Source organism: Mirounga leonina, unplaced genomic scaffold (genome assembly GCF_011800145.1).
Source record: "Mirounga leonina isolate KUSES-001 unplaced genomic scaffold, KU_Mleo_1.0 Mir_174, whole genome shotgun sequence".
NCBI lineage: Eukaryota > Metazoa > Chordata > Mammalia > Carnivora > Phocidae > Mirounga > Mirounga leonina.
In genome coordinates, this window is record NW_023270451.1 from 6,003,195 (window position 1) to 6,024,892 (window position 21,698).

Here is a 21,698-nt window from a genome sequence, read left to right on the forward strand (position 1 = left end):
CAAGATAAAAAGCTTCTGCACAGCAAAGGAAACAGTCAACAAAACAAAGAGGCAACCCACAGAATGGGAGAAGATATTTACAAATGACACTACAGATAAAGGGCTGGTATCCAAGATCTATAAAGAACTTCTCAAACTCAACACCCAAAAAACAAATAATCAAGTCAAAAAATGGGCAGAAGACATGAACAGACACTTCTCTGAAAAAGACATACAAATGGCTAACAGACACATGAAAAAATGTTCATCATCATTAGCCATCAGGGAAATTCAAATCAAAACCACACTGAGATTCCACCTTACACCAGTTAGAATGGCAAAAATTGACAATGCAAGAAACAACAAATGTTGGAGAGGTTGTAGAGAAAGGGGAACCCTCTTACACTGCTGGTGGGAATGCAAGTTGGTACAGCCACTTTGGAAAACAGTGTGGAGGTGCCTCAAAAAATTAAAAATAGAGCTACCCTATGACCCAGCAATTGCACTCCTGGGTATTTACCCCAAAGACACAGATGTAGTGAAAAGAATGGTGTTATGCACCCCAATGTTCATAGCAGCAATGTCTGCAATAGCCAAACTGTGGAAAGAGCCAAGATGCCCTTCAGCAGATGAATGGATAAAGAAGATGTGGTCCATATATACAATAGAATATTACTCAGCCATCAGAAAGGATGAATACCCAACTTTTACATCAACATGGATGGGACTGGAGGAGATTATGCTAAGTGAAATAAATCAAGCAGAGAAAGTCAATTATCATATGGTTTCACTTATTTGTGGAACATAAGGAATAGCATGGAGGACATCAGGAGAAGGAAGGGAAAAATGAAGGGGGGGAAATTGGAGGGAGAGACGAACCATGAGAGACTATGGACTCTGAGAAACAAACTGAGGGTTTTAGAGGGGAGGGCGGTGGGGGGAAGTGTTAGCCTGGTGATGGGTATTAAGGAGGGCATGTACTGCACGGAGCACTGGGTGTTACACGAAAACAATGAATCATGGATCACTACATCAAAAACTAATGATGTATTGTATGGTGACTGACATAACATAATAAAATTAAATTACATTAAAAAAATACTTGAAAAGCTAAAAAAAAAAAAAAGAAGTTGGATTCCTACCTCATACCATACACAAAAATTAACTCAAAATGGACCAATGACCTAAATATAAGAGCTAAAATAATAAACCTTAGATGAAAACACTAAAGGTAAAGCTTCATGACTTTAGATTTGGCAATGGATTCTTAGATATGATACCAAAACCATAAGCAACAAAAGAAAAAAAAACAGATAAATTGGGCTGCATAAAATTAAAAACTTGTGCATCAAAGGACATTATTTAAAAAGTGAAAAGACAACCTAAAGAATGGGAGGAAATATTTGCAAATCATATATCGAAGGCTCTAGTATCCAGAATATATAAGGAATTCTTATAAATCAAGAACTGAAAGACAAATAACCCAATTAAAAAATAGGCAAAGGGCTTGGATAGACATTTCCCCAAGAAAGATATGCAAGTGACTGATAAATACATGAAAAGATGCTCAATATCATTAGTCATTAAGGAGATGCAAATCGAAATCACAATGAGGTACCACTTCAAACCCACTAGAAAATTTTTTTAAAGGAAAGTATGGGAAAATGAAAAATAATGCTGGCAAAGATGTAGAGAAGTGGGAACACTCATAGATTGCTGGTGGAATGTAAAATGGTGCAACCACTGTAAAAAAACATTTTGGTGGTTCCTTAAAAAGTTAAACATAGAATTACCATATGGTCCAGCAATTCCACTCCTAGGTATATACTCATAAGAACTGAAAATTGGTACTCAAACAAATAGATGTATATGCATGTTCATAGTAGTACTATTCAAATATCCAAAAGATGGAAACAACCCAAATATTCATCAACAGATGAATGGTTGAACAAAATGTGGTATATTCATTCAACAGAATATTATTCAGCCACAGGAGTGCTTGGGTGGCTCAGTCAGTTAAACGTCTGCCTTTGGCTCAGGTCAAGATCTTGGGGTCCTGGAATCGAGCCCCATGTCGGGCTCCTTGCTCAGCGGGGAGTGTGCCTCCCCCTCTTCCTCTGCCAGTTCCCTCCCCTCCATTCATGCTCTCAGTCTCTCTCTCTCAAATGAATAAATAAAATCTTTTTTTATATACAGCCATAAAAATGAATAAGGTACTGATACATGATGCTACATTGTGGATGAACCTCAAAAACATTATGCTAAGTGAAAGAAAGGATATACAAAAGGCCATATATTGTATAATTCCACTTACACTAAATATTTAGAATAGGTAAATCCACAAAGATAGTGACTGCTGGGGGCTGGGATGTGTAAGAAGCAATGGCTTAGTAGATTCAATTTCCTCTTAGAGTGATAAAAAATGTTTTGGGACTAGATAGAGGTTATGGTTACATAAGATTATGAATGGTTTATGGCCCATTTAAGTGATTAATTTTGTGTTATGTGAATTTTGCCTCAATACAAAAATTAAACAATAAGTTAACTAGACTTATTGTGGTGATCATTTCACAATATATACATATAAGAAATTAAGTAGTAAAGAAATCAAGATTAGATCCTTTCCCGCTTAGGTCGTCCATATTTTATGGTTTTAATTTTAAAATACAGTAGTAAAATCATGACATACCTTGGGCTATTACTTCTTTAGGGTTTTATTAGATGTCATGCTAACGAATTCTTCCATCATTTTCATCTACTCTGTACAATTCAGATTTCAGTCCAAGGCTTCAGGAACATTGCAAACAGCTGCACTGGAATTATGCATCTGACCATCAACGACATGCCAACTCTAACGGACAACTGTATAAAAGTAGGTAGTTGCAAAGTACATTTTCTTCTCAGTCCTAATAGATGGGCACATTTTCTAGTGGCTTGGATTACTGAAAAATATGAATGGGATTTTCAATTTAGTTGTTTTTATAGTAAGAAAATCATTAAAAAATTTACACACACACAAACATTTGAACATTTGAATCCTTACATACCCTAAAAAACTCCGTTTCCCAATTAGGATATTTTTATTTCAGAGATCCTGTAGCCTAAGCATAAACTTTAACTTTAGTTCTCTGTGTCAAACTTCTAAATATAGTGATTTTTTTCAGCATTCCATTTTCTCATGTTTTCCCCCACTTTGTAACATGATTTAATTTTGATTCCTCTCCATTACTCAAGTGTAAGTGTGCTCAAATATATTGAATAAAGGTACCATTGTCTTTGAAATTAGGAAAATTTAATAGTTAATATGTCTCCTTCTGAAAATATTGAGAAAAATAAATAACCTCATTACTTTGCTAAGCTTGTTCTATACACTGTGGTAAATTTAATCATCTTTTTTTCTTCTAAAGGCTTTAGTTGAAAAGTGTTCTCGTATAACATCAATAGTTTTCATTGGTGCGCCTCATATCTCTGACTGTGCTTTTAAAGCTCTTTCTGCTTGTAACCTCAGAAAGATCCGATTTGAAGGTTTGTGATATTAAAAATGGGGTTCAGCATTAATGTTTACTTTTACTCTTGGGGCATTACAAATACAATATTTGCCTTCTGGTTTTTTTTAAACAGGAAATAAAAGGATTACTGATGCATGCTTCAAGTTTATAGACAAGAATTATCCAAATATCAATCACATTTACATGGCAGACTGCAAGAGAATAACAGATGGTAGCCTTAAGTCACTTTCACCTTTGAAGCAACTGACTGTGTTGAATTTGGCAAATTGTATAAGGTAATGAGTCACTCAGTTATATATTCAAGAAATATTGATTATCTAAAATGTGTGAGACCCTCTTCTTAAGGGGCTCACTAGTTAGTAAACATGAAAGTCAGGAGTTCAAGTACAGGGAAGTGCAGAGTTCTGTGGTAACATAAAGAAGGGGCACCCATGTGGAATCATGGACTCTTATAAGATTAAATGAATTCACAGGAACACTACGGGCTACTTTTCCTAATGAGGATTCTCATGGTTAGTTCAGTTTTACCACAGTGTATAGAACAAACAGGACTTTTCCCAAACGGACTTTGTTAGTTGCTTAGGAGAAACCAATCTTACTGAAGGGTTTCCTCTTCCTACTCTTGGTTAGATTTGTCCTCTGTGTGGAGTCCCTAACAGATGGACAGATGACAAGTTCTTAATGAAACCCTTTCTTCAGCTGGGTATTGGGCTTCTATCCTGGTATTCTCAGGTGGGCAAGGATCAAATTCTTTTTTTTTTTTTTAAGATTTTATTTATTTATTTGAGAGAGTGAGAGAGGGAACACACGAGTGGGAGGGAGGGGCAGAGGGAAAGGGAGAAGTAGACTCCCCGCTGAGTAGGGAGCCCACTGTAGGGCTTGATCCCAGGACCCAGAGATCATGACCTGAGCCAAAGGCAGACACTTAAATGACTGAGCCACCCAGGCAACCCAGGAAAGCATTTTCTATTTAGGCTTCTAGGACTCCTTAGATTAAGAATAAAATATAGGTGCTCACAATTAAAAATTATTACATGTATAAAGATATGAGTCACCAGAAGAAAGAGTTACCAGAAACAGCAAAATAAATTTGACCTTCAAATAATTCAGATATTGGAGTTGTCAGACATAGGATATTAAGCAAATATGTATGAAATGTTTGAAGAAATTAATGAAATCAGAAATATGAGCAGGCAACAAAATATGAGAAAATAACTAGATTTATTTAGAAAAACAACTTTTAGGAATAAAAAATATAGTTATATATTGATATATATATAATATATTGAAATATATTTGAATATGATATATTGAAATAAAGAAACCCAGTGGATTGCCAATCAGCAGATTAGAACTCACTGAGGAGAGAAGTACAGAGATGGAAGATAATGTCTTCCATGACAGCAGAGTAAAAAAAAAAAAGAAGAAGATGAAAAATATGAAAGAGTATATCATAGGGTAAAAAGACAGAGAAGTTTAGTATCAGAGTTTCAGATTAGATTTTAAAATTTCATTTATAAGAGAGAAGCCTAAAACAGTAATTTTGAGAGTCAGAGAATATACATTTTCCTCAACCACACATCAATCTTTTTTAAAATGGGCTGTGCATGAAGTTTTAAAGCAAGTTTCAATAACTTTCAAATTATTAGTATCAACAAACTTTATTCTCTCACTACAATGCTATTAAATTAGGAATCAGTAATGAAAAGGTAAATTAAAAACATATATATGATTTAAAAGCAAAAATTCCAGGGTATCAGAATCACCCAAGGAGCTGAATAAAACTACACATGCCCAAGCCCTACCCTAGAGCTCCTGAATCTGAATATTTAGGAATGGAACCCCAGCTTCTGTATTTTTTTTGAAAAAACTGGTTGGCTCAGATGGTTGAGCGTCTGCCTTCGGCTCAGGTCATGATCCTGGAGTCCCGGGATCGAGTCCCGCATCGGGCTCCCTGCTCGGCGGGGAGCCTGCTTCTCCCTCTGACCTTCCTCCTTCTCATGCTCTCTGTCTCTCATTCTCTCTCTCTCAAATAAATAAATAAAACCTTTAAAAATAAATAAATAAATAAAAATAAAATCACTACATAATTACTCCATTTCACTGTCACAGTTTCACGGGGGGAAGAATATGATCTCAAGAATCTATACCCAATATACTATCTTCATTGTGGGTGGTAACTTTAATCAACATAAAATTACCTTGTAGTCTTATTTAATATTTTTATTAGCATAGTGTTTTGACTCAATGTATTCATTATTTGCCACTGCTGTATTATTTTTATTTACATTTGCCTAATACATCTTTGCAATTTTTTTTGTTATGTTGTCATCTTATTTTAAATGTGTTTTTTTGTAGACTACTTATAATCTAGATTTTATTTGTTAAACCAATTTGAAAATCTCTTGTCTTTTAATAGGGGATATTTTCAACTTATTTATATTTATCATTATTATAAAACTGATATATTAGGTCTTCCTTGGCTTCTTCCATGTTTCTACTATTTGTACTTACTTTTTACCTTTTTGTTTTTATTTACTCTTCTTTTTTAACATAAGGATCATGTTTTGCTATTTTAAAAGCTTTTATATATCACTGATTATTGTTTTGTGTTTACTTATTCTTGTATCTTTCTCAAGAATCCTCTTTATTTAAAGATTGAATCCTAGTTCTCTCTTTTTTATCTCATTTATTTTTAATTCTTTATCTTTCTGCATTTCAAAGGAACTTCTCAAATATGCCTTCTACTAATATTTTAAAGGGTCAATTTTGGTTTTGATGACTTAAATTAGGTTATTATTCTTATCATTGAATTTTTAGTTTGTCATCTTTTTTTTTTGACTTGTTTGTTAATTTGAGTATAGTTGACACACAATGTTACATTAGTTTCAGGTGTACAACTTAGTGATTTGACACCTTTATACATTATACTGTTTTCACCATCTGTATGTACTACCATCTGTCCTGTTATATAATATTACAATATCATTAGCTGTATTCCTTATGCTGTATTCCTTATCCTTTTATTCCCTTGACTTGGTCATAACTGGAAGCCTGTATCTCCTCTTCAGCCTTTTGCTTATCCTCTCACCCCTCTACCCTCTGGCAACCATCAGGTTGTCCTCTGTATTTATAGGTCTGATTCAGCTTTTTGTTTGTTTATTCCTTTGGTTTTCTTCTCTCTTTTTTTTAATTTCACTTATGAGTGGAATCGTATGGGTTTTTTTAGATTTCATTTGTTGCCGGGAATGGTCAGCAATCCCTGTACCGACGGATGAAAGATTACTCCAAACTTTGCCGTGAAAGAGAGGGGAAGGCAAGGGGGCAACGCTCAGAGATGAAGACCCTTTGCTCTTCTTTGTTCCCACTTTTATTGGTCCTTCAGGCTATCCTTTCACTGTTTCTCAAGCATGTGATGTGTGACAAGGGGTCTTACTGAAACTGAGAGGATTTACGGGAAAGATAACATATGCTAATCTACGTGTTCAACTAAACATAGCCTAAGGTACAATGCATACATCTCTTAGATCACAGGGTGGCTGTTTGGGCTAAGAGAGCTTCAGGGAAGGCAACTCCCCCGGCATTCCTACGGCAGAGTGGTCACGCAGGTGTCGGCATTCCAAAGGCCCATGCCCTTCTCCGAAACCTTCTCTTGCCCCCAGCGGCCTGTGTGTTACATTTTAGCAAGCCAGGTATTATGGCTGATTTCATGCTCCGTATTAACCCCAACAATTTTTGAGTGGAATCATATGGTTTTGTCTTTCTCAGTCTGACTTAGGTCATGTAGGTCCCTCCAGGTCCATCCATGTTGTCTCAATGGCATGATCTCATCATTTTTATGGCTGCGTAATATTCTATTGTGTGTACTGTATAGTGTGTGTGTATATATGTATGTACACCACATTTTCTTTATCCATTCATCAACTGATGAACACTTAGATTGCTTCCATATCATGGCTATTGTAAATCATGCTGCAATAAACATGGGCTGGATATATATTTTTTGAATTAGTGTTTTCATTTTCTTTGGGTAAATATCCAATAGTGGAATTGCTGGACCCTATGGTAGTCCTATTTTTAATTTTTTTAGGAACCTCCATACTGTTTTCCGTCGTGGCTGTGCCAATTTACATTCCCATCAATGGTGTACAAATTTTCCCTTTTCTCCACATCCTCACCAATACTTATTATTTCTCGTCTTTTGGATACCAGACACTCTGACAAGTGTGAGGTGATATTTCATTGTAGTTTTGATTTGCATTTCCCTGGTGATGAGTGATGCTGAGCATCTTTTCATGTGTCTGTTTGGCCATCTATAGGTCTTCTTTAGAAAAATGTCAATTCATGGGACGTCTGGGTGGCTCAGTCGTTAAGCGTCTGCCTTCGGCTCAGGTCAGGATCCCAGGGCCCTGGGATCGAGCCCCGCATCGGGCTCCCTGCTCCACGGGAAGCCTGCTTCTCCCTCTCCCTCCCCCTGCTTGTGTTCCCTCTCTCGCTGTGTCTCTCTCTCTGTCAAATAAATAAATAAAATCTTTAAAAAAAAAAATGGCTATTCAGGTCCTCTGCCCATTTTCTTAATTGGAATATTTGTTTTTTGGATGTTGACTTGTGTAAGCTTTTTTTTAAATTTTTTTAATTTATTTTTTGACAGAGAGAGACAGTGGGAGAGGGAACACAAGCAGGGGGAGTGGGAGAGGGAGAAGCAGGCTTCCCAGGGAGCAGGGAGCCCGATATGGGGCTCAATCCCAGGACCCTGGGATCATGACCTCAGCCAAAGGCAGATGCTTAACGACTGAGCCATCCAGGTGCCCCTAAGCTTTTTTTTTTTTAATGATTGGTTTTTTCTTTTTACAAATTTTATTCTTAAATGTACAACAAGATCTAAGAAAACACTTCATTCTAGCTGTAGGTGGCAACAGATGCTATGACAGGGAATCCAGATGTTTAAACGGGAATGGAATTAAGGATCACCTTTGCCTCAGGCACAAGGAACAGCTTATTTTTTGCCAGATTTCTTCTTTTTTTTTAAAGATTTTATTTATTTATTTGACAGAGAGAGCGCAGCAGAGGGAGGGGGAGAAGCAAACTCCCGCTGAGCAGGGAGCCCAATACAGGGCTTGATCTCAGGACCCTGATATCGTCACCTGAGCCGAAGGCCGACACTTAACTGACTGAGCCATCCAGGTGCCCTTTGCCAGATTTCTTAATTCCACCTGTGGCCCTGGAGGCTTTCCCCGTGGTCTTTGCTTTTAGCTCTTTGAGTTTCTTTCGCTCCTCTTTCTGTTTCTGCTTCAACGCCTTCTCTTCCTTGTCCGTCTCCTTGGGCTGCTTCAGGGGCCTCTTCCTGCCACCTTTGCAGCTGGGCATGGCACCTGCCCCCCCTTCTCCAGACCCTGCCACCAGAAGATGACTTTTATAAGTTCTTTATATATTTTGGATATTAACCCCTTATCAGACATAATTTGCAAACATCTTCCATTCAGTAAGTCGCCATTTTGTTTGGTTGGCTTCTTTTGCTGTGCAAAAGGTTTCATTTTGATGTAGTCCCCCAATAGTTTATTTTTGCTTTTCTTTCCCTTGCCTTAGAAGACATATCTAGAAAACCTAGATATCTTGAAAAATATTGCTATGTTTGCCATCTGTTCTTTATCTCAGGTGGCCACCTTTTCATCTTAGAATGCATCTTGTTACGGCCAGGTCGCTCCTTATTAATTCCTATTGCTTCTTTACACTGTTTACTATGTTCTCATGTTTTTGTATTTTCTTTTAAAAGTCATTTTCAGAGGTTTGCTTTCTCAAGTCTTACAAATGCCATGCCATATTTGTTTCTGGTTAGTAAAAATATCTCTCAATGAATACACCAGCCCTGCTGCTTGCCAAGAGATAAGTTGATCAGTTGTGTTTATACTCTCCTTCTCCCTTCTGCCCTCCCATTCCCCCACCCACCAAGCCCTTAACTGCTTTCCCAAGTGCTGCCACAGTCCCCCTGTCCTATTACAGATGGAAGGGGAGTTGATGGACAAAGGAGGTATCCCATTCAACTGAAACAGGCCCATTCACCTTCTGCCTGTATTGCTCGGCTCTTTGTAAATCTGACCAAACAGAGGGTATAAGAGATATCAGCAGTTAACTTATATGGCTCCCAAGGCTCTTCCCATTGCTACACCTACCTATAGGATTGTTGTTTGTGAAAGCCACCTCTCTTAGGATGCAGTGTGCAATCTCCTGTTGTGCTGTATTTACTGAAATGCTTTTTAGAAGGAACTGGTGGTCTCCAAATGGAATTAGAAATAAAGCTCCCATTGGAAGATAGGGAACAGATGGGCCGAACAGACTTCTAGCCATTCATAAAGCATAGTTCCTGGTGGAGAGTGAAAATGGCACTGACACAAAAGTGTCTCTGATTACGGATAGACAGTGTGGGAAGACTGAGGTCAAGATCTTCCTCCAGGTTTTCTGTACTTCAGCAGAAAAAATTCCATAGGTCACTTATTGGATTTTCAGTCCAGCTACTTGACCCTGTATTTAGTGAAAATTCCTGCAAGATTCTGGCTGTAGTTTGACTGTTAGTGTTGGTTCTCCCTTTCCTAAGTTTTGGTGTTTTTCTTTTGCAGGAGACTGCATCAGGGACTGCTTAACTTGATTACATTTTAACACCAAAGAGACCTTAAGAACCATCTGTCTTGTTAATAATTCTAATAATCATGCCATTTAATTAAATGAACAATGAACAGGAAGAACATGTTAATTAATCCTTCTCCCGTGACTATCATTTATACTTCTTCTATTATACTGAATTTATATGATCAAATTCGGTTTTAAAATGTTGACACAATACCCATATAAAGATATTACCATGCTATTTTAGAATGTATTGAATACAGTAACTATTACTTAAGTAGTACTCTATATCTTTACACATAAAATCACATGTGAGCTTTTCTCTTTCCTACAGAATTGGTGATGTGGGACTAAGACAATTTCTTGATGGTCCTGTGAGCACCAGGATAAGAGAGCTAAATTTAAGTAACTGTATCCACCTGAGCGATATCTCTATTGTGAAACTATCAGAGCGGTACGATAAAACAGTAAAATTTTACATCATTTCATTAGTAATGTGTATCTGCTAATAGGAGACTTCAGAAATAGACCTTCAGAACCATTTGGGAAACACCAGGAGACTGAGAAACTGGTCTAATACTCAGGGAAATAAAATAAAATAAAAGACATTGGAGTCAGATAAAACTAGTCTTTTGATCATATCTGAGATGTTTCTTATTAATCTCACATTAGAGAATGTTTGAGATGGAGTCATTAATGAAGTTATCACTATCTAGACATGACTGACTTCTCTGCACTTTTCAAGGATATTATCTCTATGTAAGCATTTCCCAAGGGATGTTCTGGCTGGTGGGTTTATTCCTTATCCTCTTTACTTGTCAGAGACCTTGTGTACAGTAAGTAAGAGTCAATTCCTATAGCAAACGTGTAAGGGATTTTCTCATTGTACTTGGCTTTGTACTTTTAGTGGTCATTCATCATACTTACATGATAGCTTTTTGTATACATGTGATATTTTTTCTTATTAGAAATTATGATATGAAATGAAACCATAGATATAATAGATATATTTGCCATAGGAATAATACATAATATATAATAATATATAATATATAATAATCCACCTCCCTTTCATCCTACTTTGTAATGCCAAATTATTTTCCACTTTTAAGTTTACTTTTATTTTGAGAAAAAAAGTCCTTGCTTCAATACCATTTGCTTCTCTCAGATAGTTTTGGTATAAAGAAATTGCTACTGACCTGTGATTAAAAGTAAAATTAATTCTTCATACTGCTTTCTTTCAGCTGCCCTAATTTAAACTACTTGAGTTTACGAAATTGTGAATATTTGACTGACCTAGGAATTGAATATATCGTAAACATCTTTTCCTTGCTGTCAGTAGATCTCTCTGGAACACATATCTCTAATGAGGTAAAGAAAATTTTCAAACTATTTCAATGACTTTTATTGTTTCCAGTAATAGAATCATTTTTCACTTTGTAAACAATGAAGAGAATATAAATTATTTTTATTTCCTAAATTATTAGATTATAAAAGGTAAGATTAGGAATATTGTTTCTAGAATAGTGATAGATGAGATTATTTGTAAATCAATGGTCTTGTTTTTCTGCTTACAAAGTGGCAAATTCAGTATTTTGAGCAAAGTCCTGACAGATTGGAATGTTACATGATAGACTGAAATCTGTTCCATTATAGAAGTTTGGTAATGTGGACATAATATATTCCAGTTGGCTTATATATGCTTTTCTTATGGACTGAACATTCTGTAAGACTACCTGAGTGCCTTGAGATCTCACTCTTTAGTTCAAAACTGAAGTCTAGAAATGGCCTTACCAAATCTACAGAAGGATACATTTTGAAGAACTAATTTCTGGGACGCCTGGGTGGCACAGTTGGTTAAGTGTTGGACTCTTGGTTTTGGCTCAGGTTGTGATCTCAGGGTCCTGAGATCGAGCCCCTTATCAGGGTCCATGCTCAGCACATAGTCTGCTTGGGACTCTCTCTCCCTTTCCCTCTAAAATAAATAAATAAATCTTTAAAAAAAGGCACTTATTTTTTGCAAGCTGCTGATGCTACTCATCAGAGTTGAAATTCGGTTCACACTCATCCTATCACTCCAGCACTGCTAATCAAAATGAAGATAAACCTGGAGAGATTTGCCAGGTTTCTGAAAAACTTCAGTGGGCTGTAGTTAGATAAGGAATGCATTGGCTTCTCTTGAAGATCAGGCATTGGACTCATCAAATATCACCTGTGAGGCCCTTCCTTCCAGGCAAGTATAGGAACTCTGAATATCTCTGAAAAGCCCTTCCTTCCAGGCAAGTATAGGAACTACTTCTCTATATGGATCTCCAGCCCCAGCACATCCTTGGACATGACGTATTTCTCTCCATTTCTCACTGCATTACTGATAATCCGTGTTGTGTCCATTCTTCCCCAACATTCAGTGGGCTCTGTTAGATGTAAGACTAGGTTCTTTCCTTTTTTTTTTTTTTATCTAAGAGTGAATTTAGATTCAGCCTCCATTCTGCTAGATGGTCTCGTCTCCCTTCCCTTGGGAGTGTCATCTCTGTGTGGTATGAGAGTGGAGTGGGGGCAGTTACATGGAGTCAACGTGTTATGGTGCAGGCAAGTCTGATCTTTTCAGTGTTGTCTTCTGTCCAAGCTGGGACACACTGGGATGGCTGTGAGCTCATTTGGTCTTTGGTTTCCTGTTTAGTTAGATCCCCGATGTGTCTTCCTAGTCCCAGCTCCAAAGGCCCTTTAAGTCTTCTGGCTCCTCTGTCATGGATGTCTTGCTTTGGGCGCCTTCTGAGCATGGGGAACCTGTGAGGGTGTCTTAGGTTTGTAGTCCTAGACATCCCCTGCAGACATTTTCCTGCTCTCACATCTAGGGGTATTGCCCTCAGGCCCGTGCCTCACCCTTCTCTCACTCTGCTGCAGAGTGGCTGACTCGTGCCCACTAGATTCAGTTGGGTTTGGTGCCTGTGAGGCATTCGTGAGCAACTGGAGGATATGAAGAAGCAAGAGGCCAGAGTCTACCTCCGCCTTTCTTTGCATCAGCAGCAGCAGCTGCATTCCCTACATGGTCCTCTGCCTCCAGTCAGGCCTCCTGTGGTTCCAGCTTCCCTGGTGACCTTGGCCCCTGGGGTCCAGTAGCAACACCTCCTCTCATTGGTCTCCCAGCATAGGGGCAGGAGTGGCTTCCTGCTGCTGCTCACATCTCCAGATTTGTCATTATCCTATTTGGCTTCTCGGTGTCTCTGCCACTAATGTAGCCATTTTCCCGTCACAGTGAAACTTCCGCAGTTGTGAACAGAGTTGTTTCTGTTTTCCTCTTTCGATCCTGGCTGACACAACAGCAAGCACCGGAAAACCCAGACGCCTTGTTGCTTTTCACAACCGAGCAGGGAAGGGTGGGGATGGGCTCCCATTTACCTAGATCCCGCCTACCAGGAGGTTCCAACCTTCTCTCCAGATGAATAGAGCCCATGGAGGTCTGGAACAGGGCCCTGCATGGAGGATCTCCCAGCATCTCATTCTTCGCTTCCCTCTAGCTCCCCCTTCCTCTGCTCTTTCCCTCCACCCCTCCTTCCTCTCCCTTTCCCTGCTCTCTCCCTTCTCTTCTCCTTCCCTTTCTGTTCCTCTTCCTTGTTCTCTTTTCTGCTCTTCTTTTCTCTTGACATAGACTAATCTGGGGGTGGAAAAAGTGTTCCAACTGATTACACGGTTTGAAAAATATTATGTCTCAAGACTTCCATGGTTTAAAATTTAAAGTTTGAAGGCCTGGGATTTTTTTTTTTTTTCCTCCTGTATTCTTCTGTAAAAACCTTCCCCTGACAACTACAAGTAGATGCCCAGCTGCTGTCAGAAGGGTCATGAGGTAACAAGAAGCAGAGGATCAAAGCACATTATAAAACACATTAAAATATGATTCCACCACAGCACTCATCACAAGCCTGGAGTGTCTGGTGAACATTTGTGGAACAAAAGCAGTGAAGCTTAAATGCTTTATCCTAGGTTTTGGCATTTCGGGAAAACTCAGTTTTTACTTTCAAAGACCACATATTAAAGTTTTATCTACTGAGGACAAGTTAAAAACTTAGGATATAGGGGCGCCTGGGTGGCCCAGGCAGTTAAGCGCCTGCCTTTGGCTCAGGTCATGATCCCAGGGTCCTGGCATGGAGCCCTAATCAGGCTCTCTGCTCAGCAGGGAGCCTGCTTCTCCCTCTCCCTCTGCTTGTATGTTCTCTCTATCTTTCTCTGTCAAATGAATAAGCAAAATCTTTAAAAAAAAAAAAAAAAAAAAACCTTAGGATATAGCCTCAAGTCCCATTCACAGTTTTTTTTTTCTTGTAAAGAATATACACAATCTGAGAGAGCTGTAAATGGCTATCTATGGGGAGAATGCTAGTTATGTTCTGCTAAAATATTGAAAAATAAGTCTTCTGAAGGTTTTTGTTTTCTTCCTCCAAATTGGTTAAATTCTGATCTAAAAGTCAAATGATTGACAATACAGTACTAGAACAGCTGTGGAAGCTAATCTCAAACAGTCAAAATAAAATGAGTAGCTCAGGGGCGCCTGGGTGGCTCAGTCATTAAGCGTCTGCCTTCGGCTCAGGTCATGATCTCAGGGTCCTGGGATCGAGCCCCGCATCGGGCTCCCTGCTCTGTGGGAAGCCTGCTTCTCCTTCTCCCACTCCCCCTGCTTGTGTTCCTGCTCTTGCTATCTCTCTCTCTGTCAAATAAATAAATAAAATCTTTTAAAAAAATAAAAATAAAAAAAATAAAATGAGTAGCTCAGTTATCAATTTGGGCAGCTAACCACCAGTCTGGATTGTAGGTCTGATGAAGTGCAAATCTGACTGGAGACTTAACATTTGGGATTTAAACCCTGGAATGTTGCAGATATTCACTAGAGATCAAATGTGACCAATTGCGCCTCTTAAAAAAAAAAGTTTCTTACATTTTCTACTAATTATGTTCACTCTCAGTTCTTTTCAATAATGAGTTTTCAGTTAGAATCATACTACTCATTTGGTTAACAAATCTTTATTCTGACTACTTTGTACTCAGTGCTGGGGATGCTGGAATGGACAAAGCAGACATGGCTCCTCAGACATGGGGCAAGTGGTTACAAGCCATGATGGGTGTGGGAAACAACCTCTCTCACAGAGAAGACCTTTTCTAAGAGAGAAAGAAGGGGTATGCGCTGAGCCAAAGGAACAGCCTGAATAAAGACATAGAGGTTTAAAAGTATGGTGGCACCGAGGAAATCTGCACATTTGGGTATGGCTTGATTGTGAGGAGACTGGTGAGAGATGATGCTTAAGAGGTACAGGACCAGGTCACGAGGGGTGCAGAAGCCACATTCCACGAGGAATTTATTTTCTGCCCTTTTGGCAATGGAAGGACACTCGGTATCATCAATTAGGCTGTAACAAGGTCAGTTAGACAAGTTTTAGAGATGACTCTACCTGCTGGATAGACATAGGAATAATAGATGAACTAGAGACTAATGATAAGGCAGTAGTCCAGGTACAAGCGTCTGTATTAAGGCTAGAGCGCTGGAGCAAAGTCTGCAGTTTTGAGAGGCATTGAGGAAAAAGAATCAACAGGAGATAGAAATAGACCGAGTATGGGGGTAAAGAAGAGAGGGAGAGAATCAAGGGTGATGCCAGATTTTTGGCTTGAGCCTCTGTATAAATGGCGGCGTCCCTTACTGAGTTGTGTCCTTTCCACAGTGGGAGGAGTAGGTTTGCTATTTCTCTGAGTCACCTGCAAGACAGATTTATAGAAATGTAGAGAGCTCAGAAGTAAGCAGAGAAATCACTGAAATTCACTCCTCAGAGGTAGAAGAGCTTTTTAGGTTTGTAGAGGGTGAAGGGGTGTTACATTCTGAAAATCATGGAAACTCATGAGGAAGTTAATCGGCAAAAGCACAAACACATATAGTTAGAAACTTAGAAAGATGTTTGAGAGCTAATTTAAATGGGGGAAGCAAAGAGGAGAGCACAGTTATTTCACACTGTATACATTTCTTATAATAATTAGAAAATAGTGAATAATGTATCATCCATGAATAAAAGTTGTTTAAGAAGTTATCTGGTAAGTGCATTTTAGAGAATGAGGAAATATATCAATTTTCCCTCTTCCAATATAAAGAGGACAGGGTTTACTAGTGAGGGAAATAGCTTACTAAAGTGATGGTATCTTTTTTTTTTTAAGATTCATTTTTTTATTTTAGAGAGAATGAGTGGGGGGAGGGGCAGATGGAGAATGAGAGAGGGAAACTCAAACATACTCCACACTGAGCATGAAGCCCCACGCGGGGCTTGATGCAGGCTCCATGCGGGGCTCGATCTCACAACCCTGAAATCAGACCCGAACTGAAACCAAGGGTTGAATGCCCAACTGACTATGCTACCCAGGTGCCCCTAATGTGATGATATCTTAAAGTACCTGTAAAAATCTTTAATCTCCTATAACTTTTCTTAATGTCTAATTAAATAGGATGTTATTCATTCCCTTCCTACCCTGGAGGATCGTTTGAATATGAGGTTATATCTCCACATATGTGGGAAAATGTTTTCCTCTAGTTAAGAGAATTATCACCTACTAAGACCACAATACCCACAGTTAGGACAGTTCAATCCATTGCTTAAGTTGCCTTAGTCACTGCCATATTTGCTATTTAAAGGAAAAATGAGTCAGAACAATGTTCCAGACAGTGTGCTTAGACGGTGGTTTAGGACTCTTTCATTTGCCTGATGTTTGAAATTTTTAATTACAAGTACTGTATCCTGAGTGCCTATTATGTAGGCAATCTCCTGGAGCCCCCTCACTAGGATGTGAGATCCATGAAGACTGAGACTCTGTTTTGTTCATTGCTGAATCCTGGGGGTAGTAGACACTTGATAAATACTCACTGAATGAAGGAATCAATGCTGAGCTCTAGGGTTATCAAATGTGAATAAGACCTGTTCTCTACAGCCCAATTTGGAAGGGTAAGTATGGGTAATTTAAATATGGTGTGACCGGTATAGTGTTGGAGGAAGAGAAGAAGGGATCTCTTAACTCAGCCTGCTCCACATGCAAGCATGCAAACGCATGCTTGTTTAAGGAACTTTAGGTAGCTTAATACTACTAAAATATACTATGAAAATGAGATGTCACTGAGTAATTCCATACCGTGCCAAGGAGCTTGGACTTGAACCAGTGGATGATGAAATAGCACTTTGAAGTGAAGTCACAGTCCTAGTTAGTCTCCCATTTTAGATAGATTATTTGGGTTGTTCTCTGGGGGACAGATTGGAAGGGAGAAAAACTAAAGGCAGGGAGACCAGTGGGAGGTCTTTTAGTAGTTAAAGAAATAAATGACAAATTTTTGACTAGGTAGAGGCCAGAACTAGCATGAAAAGAACATATTCAAGAATACTTTGGATATAAAACTGAAAGAACTTGATGATTGATTAGTTGTGGGAGATCAGGACCTGGGGTGAAGGTGGAAGGATAAGAATGATTCCAAAAATCTGACTTTGGGTGGATGGAGGTCCTACCTCAAAAAAAAGAGGTAACGGGTTTTGGGGGAAAGCTGATTTCACTTTTATCAGACATAGTTAGAGTATCTTGCATGTTCAGGCCAAAGGCTTGGAAGAGAGATCTTGAAGGGAGATTCAGATATGGGAGTCATTAGCATGGAGGCGTGAATGTGGCCAAGATCCGCAGAGACTGTGGGGAGTGAGGAGAAATGTGCACCCATGAAGAACACATCAGACCACCAATATTTAAGGAGTGGGAATAAGATGACTCCATAATGGAGAATAAAGAAAGAAGGTGAGAAATGTTATAAGAGAAACAGGTGAGTGTAGTCACGTGAGGATTGAGGGACTATCCAACAGTGTTTAATAAAACATAGAAGCTAGATCACGAAAGGACCGAAATTTGAACAAATATTTAGTGTTAATTAAACAGATCCCTGCTTACCCTCCTGATATCATCTCATGCCCCAGCTCCCCTCGTTCCCTTTCTTCTAGCCCCACTGCCTTCCTTTAGCTCCTCAAACAAGTCAAAATCTTTCCTACCTCAGGACCTTCATACATGTTGTACCTTCTGCCTGGGATGCACCTCCTTCTATTCTTCACATGCCTAGGTAGGTAGATGCTGAGCAAGTAATCACTGATGATCATAACAATAGAGAAAGCATCTTGGCATAAGCGAAGAGTGCCTTTTAAGATTTTTTGAAATGATTTTATAATAAACATTGGTCATGCTCTCCATAATTATCAGAAAATCACACTTCTCAGTCTAGGTCATTCCAAGGCAATATCAATGGGTTTAATTTTATTGATGCATTCTTTCTTTAAGAAAACATAAATCACATGGTGATCCTAATGTCTCTAGATGTTTTTTTCTAAATAGGTAAGAAGTCTCTAGTTCCTAATATACTAAACCTTAGTTCTGTCACATTACAGCATAGTTTCCCAGAGAGGTGCCCCTCTGGGAATTTAGATGGCCTCATAGTAATAATATCTCTTGAATCACTGGTAGCACACAAATTATTTTAAAATGAAATTGCATTAAAAAAATTCCAATTGAATATTGGCATGTGGTTTCCATGTTAATTTTAATTGTATGTGTTATAAAGTGTAGTCGAAAATCTCTTCTATCCCTCTACCTCCTCTCTGTCCCTGCTGCCACTGCCATAGTTCAAGCACTCTTTCTCCTTACTAACTTCTCTTGCCTTAAGTACCACTGTCTTCCAAGCTGTTCTCCACTCAGCTGCAGGGTGATCCTTCTGCATGCAAATTGGAGCCTATTGCTTCCTTGCTCAGATTTCTTCAGGAGTTCCATTGCTTACAGTATAAAGTCTAACCAAGGGGCGCCTGGGTGGCTCAGTCGTTAAGCGGCTGCCTTTGGCTCAGGTCATGATCCCAGGGTCCTGGGATCGAGCCCCGCATCGGGCTCCCTGCTCCGCGGGACACCTGCTTCTCCCTCTCCCACTCCCCCTGCTTGTGTTCCCTCTCTCGCTGTGTCTCTCTCTGTCAAAAAAAAAAAAAAAAAAAGAAAGAAAGAAAGAAAGGAAGATTTAAAGTCTAACCAATCCAGTGTAGAGGTCCAATCTCTTCCTGAGGTGGCCCCTACCTGCCTCTACTGCCTCACTTCCACCAGATACCCACTTTTCATTGTCAGCCCCACAGACACACAACTGACTCTCCTGCAGCTCCTCAAACACGTCACACTGTCCTTGCCTTCCCATCTCTGCGAGTATTCCCTCTGTCTGAAACACCCTCTCCCCTTGTCCACCTAGTAAATTCTTGCTTATCCCTTGAGTTTCAACCCTGTGAAGCTCTCCTGGAACTCCTGGGCAGACTTAGGATATCTCTGTCTTGTTTCCACTGTACTTTACAATACCCCCCCTAAAGCCATTAGCTCATTATATTCTCATATTTGTTCCACACCTGTCTCCCTACAACACTGTAAGCTTCCTGATGGTAAAGGTTAGAGCAGCCCATCTTTGGAAAGCCTAGCATAATGTCTAGTACATAGAAGCACATAAAAGATTTGATTTGTGAGTCAGTGGGTGAGTGACTGAATGAATCTCCTACCATTTCTTTCCTTTCAACCAAACACATAAGGCTTCTTTAAAGTCTACACTTTCTCAGCTATGCTGTGAACTGGAGTAGGAGTGCTTACAGCTGCATGTCTTAATCTGATGATACAGTTTCAAGAGACCACCCATCTGCATGGAACACACACATAAATAAGGCCTGAGGCTCAGTGAAGCAAAACCTCTAAAGCAGGAAACACATGAAATCACTTGGGATTCAATAAATATAAAGAATGGGAGTTAAAAGCAAGCAGGGAAACTCAGAGGCAAATGGGTTTGCCTTGGATTTTCAAAAGCACATAACAAGAAGTCTGCCCTGGTGATACTCTTTCATATCGAGATGGACTTTTTTTAGTCCTTTCCAGGCCCTTCTCCCAGCTAGTGGCCTTCTATGAATCTGTTGATACCATCATTAGCAATAGTGGTTTTCCTTACAGAGGCTACAGACAATTGTCTCCTGTTTCCAGCAAATTGCCTATTGGTAACATTGCAAAAAGAAGTGAATTGTGCAAGACTGTTGAATCTCAGATCTGTACCTCTGAAACAAATAATGCAATATATGTTAAGAAAAAAAAAAAGAAGAAGAAGAAGGTAGCGGGAGGGGAAGAATGAAGCGGGGCAAATCGGAGGGGTAGACGAACCATGAGAGACGATGGACTCTGAAAAACAAACAGGGTTCTAGAGGGGAGGGGGGTGGGAGCATGGGTTAGCCTGGTGGTGGGTATTGAGGAGGGCACATTCTGCATGGAGCACTGGGTGTTGTGCACAATGAATCATGGAACACTTCATCTAAAACTAATGATGTAATGTATGGGGATTAACATAAGAATAAAAAAATAAATAAAAATTTAAAAAAAATTAAAAAAAAGAAGTGACCAACTTAAGCTTGTCATTTCCCTCAGGAGAATCTTTGGTGCCAGAACCCTCCTCTTGACCTCCATCAGGTAGGAGGCAAGCAGTCTCAAGGCCAGTTGCTCTATTTCTAGGTAACAAAGATGCTGATTTTCTTTCGCTCCATAAATATAAAGAGGACCTATTTCCGTGTGTTGACCAAAGCCTGCTTTCCTTTAGACCTATAGGTCAGTAAATTAGATCAGAGTGGTTAATACATTAAAAATTATGATTACAAAATTCATACTAACAATCAAGTAAGTAGAAATAAACAAAAATAATTGAGAAAAAGAAAGGTAAATTATTTTTATAAAATTTTAATTGCTAACCATAGTTTAAAAGGGAAATTCACTTGTGAGGTTAAAATACATTCTGCAGGACTTTGTACAAGATAGTGTTATCAGTGATTTTAGAAAGAGGATGTGTTGAGATAAAACATATTTCCAAGTATAAGTTTTGTTCTTTATCCCTAAAAGAATGTGGTAAGCAGCACCAAATAGAGCAAACCTTCCAGAAAGGAATGTATGAAATATAAACACAAAGTCACATAATTATGAAGGGACATAGATTCTATCCAAGAATTCCGAGAGTATGCCAGAAAGATAAGAGAAAATTGGCTCCATAAAAACAGAGAGTTTTATGGACTACTCATTCATTCACAAATATTTATTCATTGTCAGGGTGCCTGGGTGGCTCAGTCGTTAAGCGTCTGCTTTTGGCTCAGGTCATGATCCCGGGGTCCTGGGATTGAGCCCCGCATCGGGCTCCCTGCTGGGCGGGAAGCCTGCTTCTCCCTCTCCCACTCCCCCTGCTTGTGTTCCCTCTCTCGCTGTCTCTCTCTCTGTCAAATAAATAAATTTAAAAAAAAAATCTTAAAAAAATATTTATTCATTGTCAACTCTGTATTAAACACCATGCAAGGTTCTGGGCGTACTACATTGACAGCCATAGTTCTGGTCTCAAGGTATAGTCTAGTGGCAAAACAATAACAACAAGAGTAACAACACTGGTTGGTTAAAAGTTACCAAAAGCATAAGTTCAAAGTGTGTGTTCACATCTTATCTGGTGACACCACACTAGGATACCTTGGGCAAGTTCCTTAACCTCTCTGTGCCTCCATTTCCCTG

General features: G+C 39.0%; 1 protein-coding gene across 1 annotated transcript in view; it reads left to right on the plus strand.

The window, feature by feature from the left end:
* Positions 1 to 21,698, plus strand: part of FBXL13 (F-box and leucine rich repeat protein 13) — a 337,895-nt gene that overhangs the window by 259,153 nt on the left and 57,044 nt on the right. Inside the window, exons 9-13 of the mRNA XM_035021381.1 lie at positions 2,701 to 2,851; positions 3,387 to 3,504; positions 3,601 to 3,763; positions 10,444 to 10,563; positions 11,354 to 11,480. Of these exons, the coding sequence (XP_034877272.1) occupies positions 2,701 to 2,851; positions 3,387 to 3,504; positions 3,601 to 3,763; positions 10,444 to 10,563; positions 11,354 to 11,480 (679 nt within the window). The remainder of the gene's footprint in view (positions 1 to 2,700; positions 2,852 to 3,386; positions 3,505 to 3,600; positions 3,764 to 10,443; positions 10,564 to 11,353; positions 11,481 to 21,698) is intronic.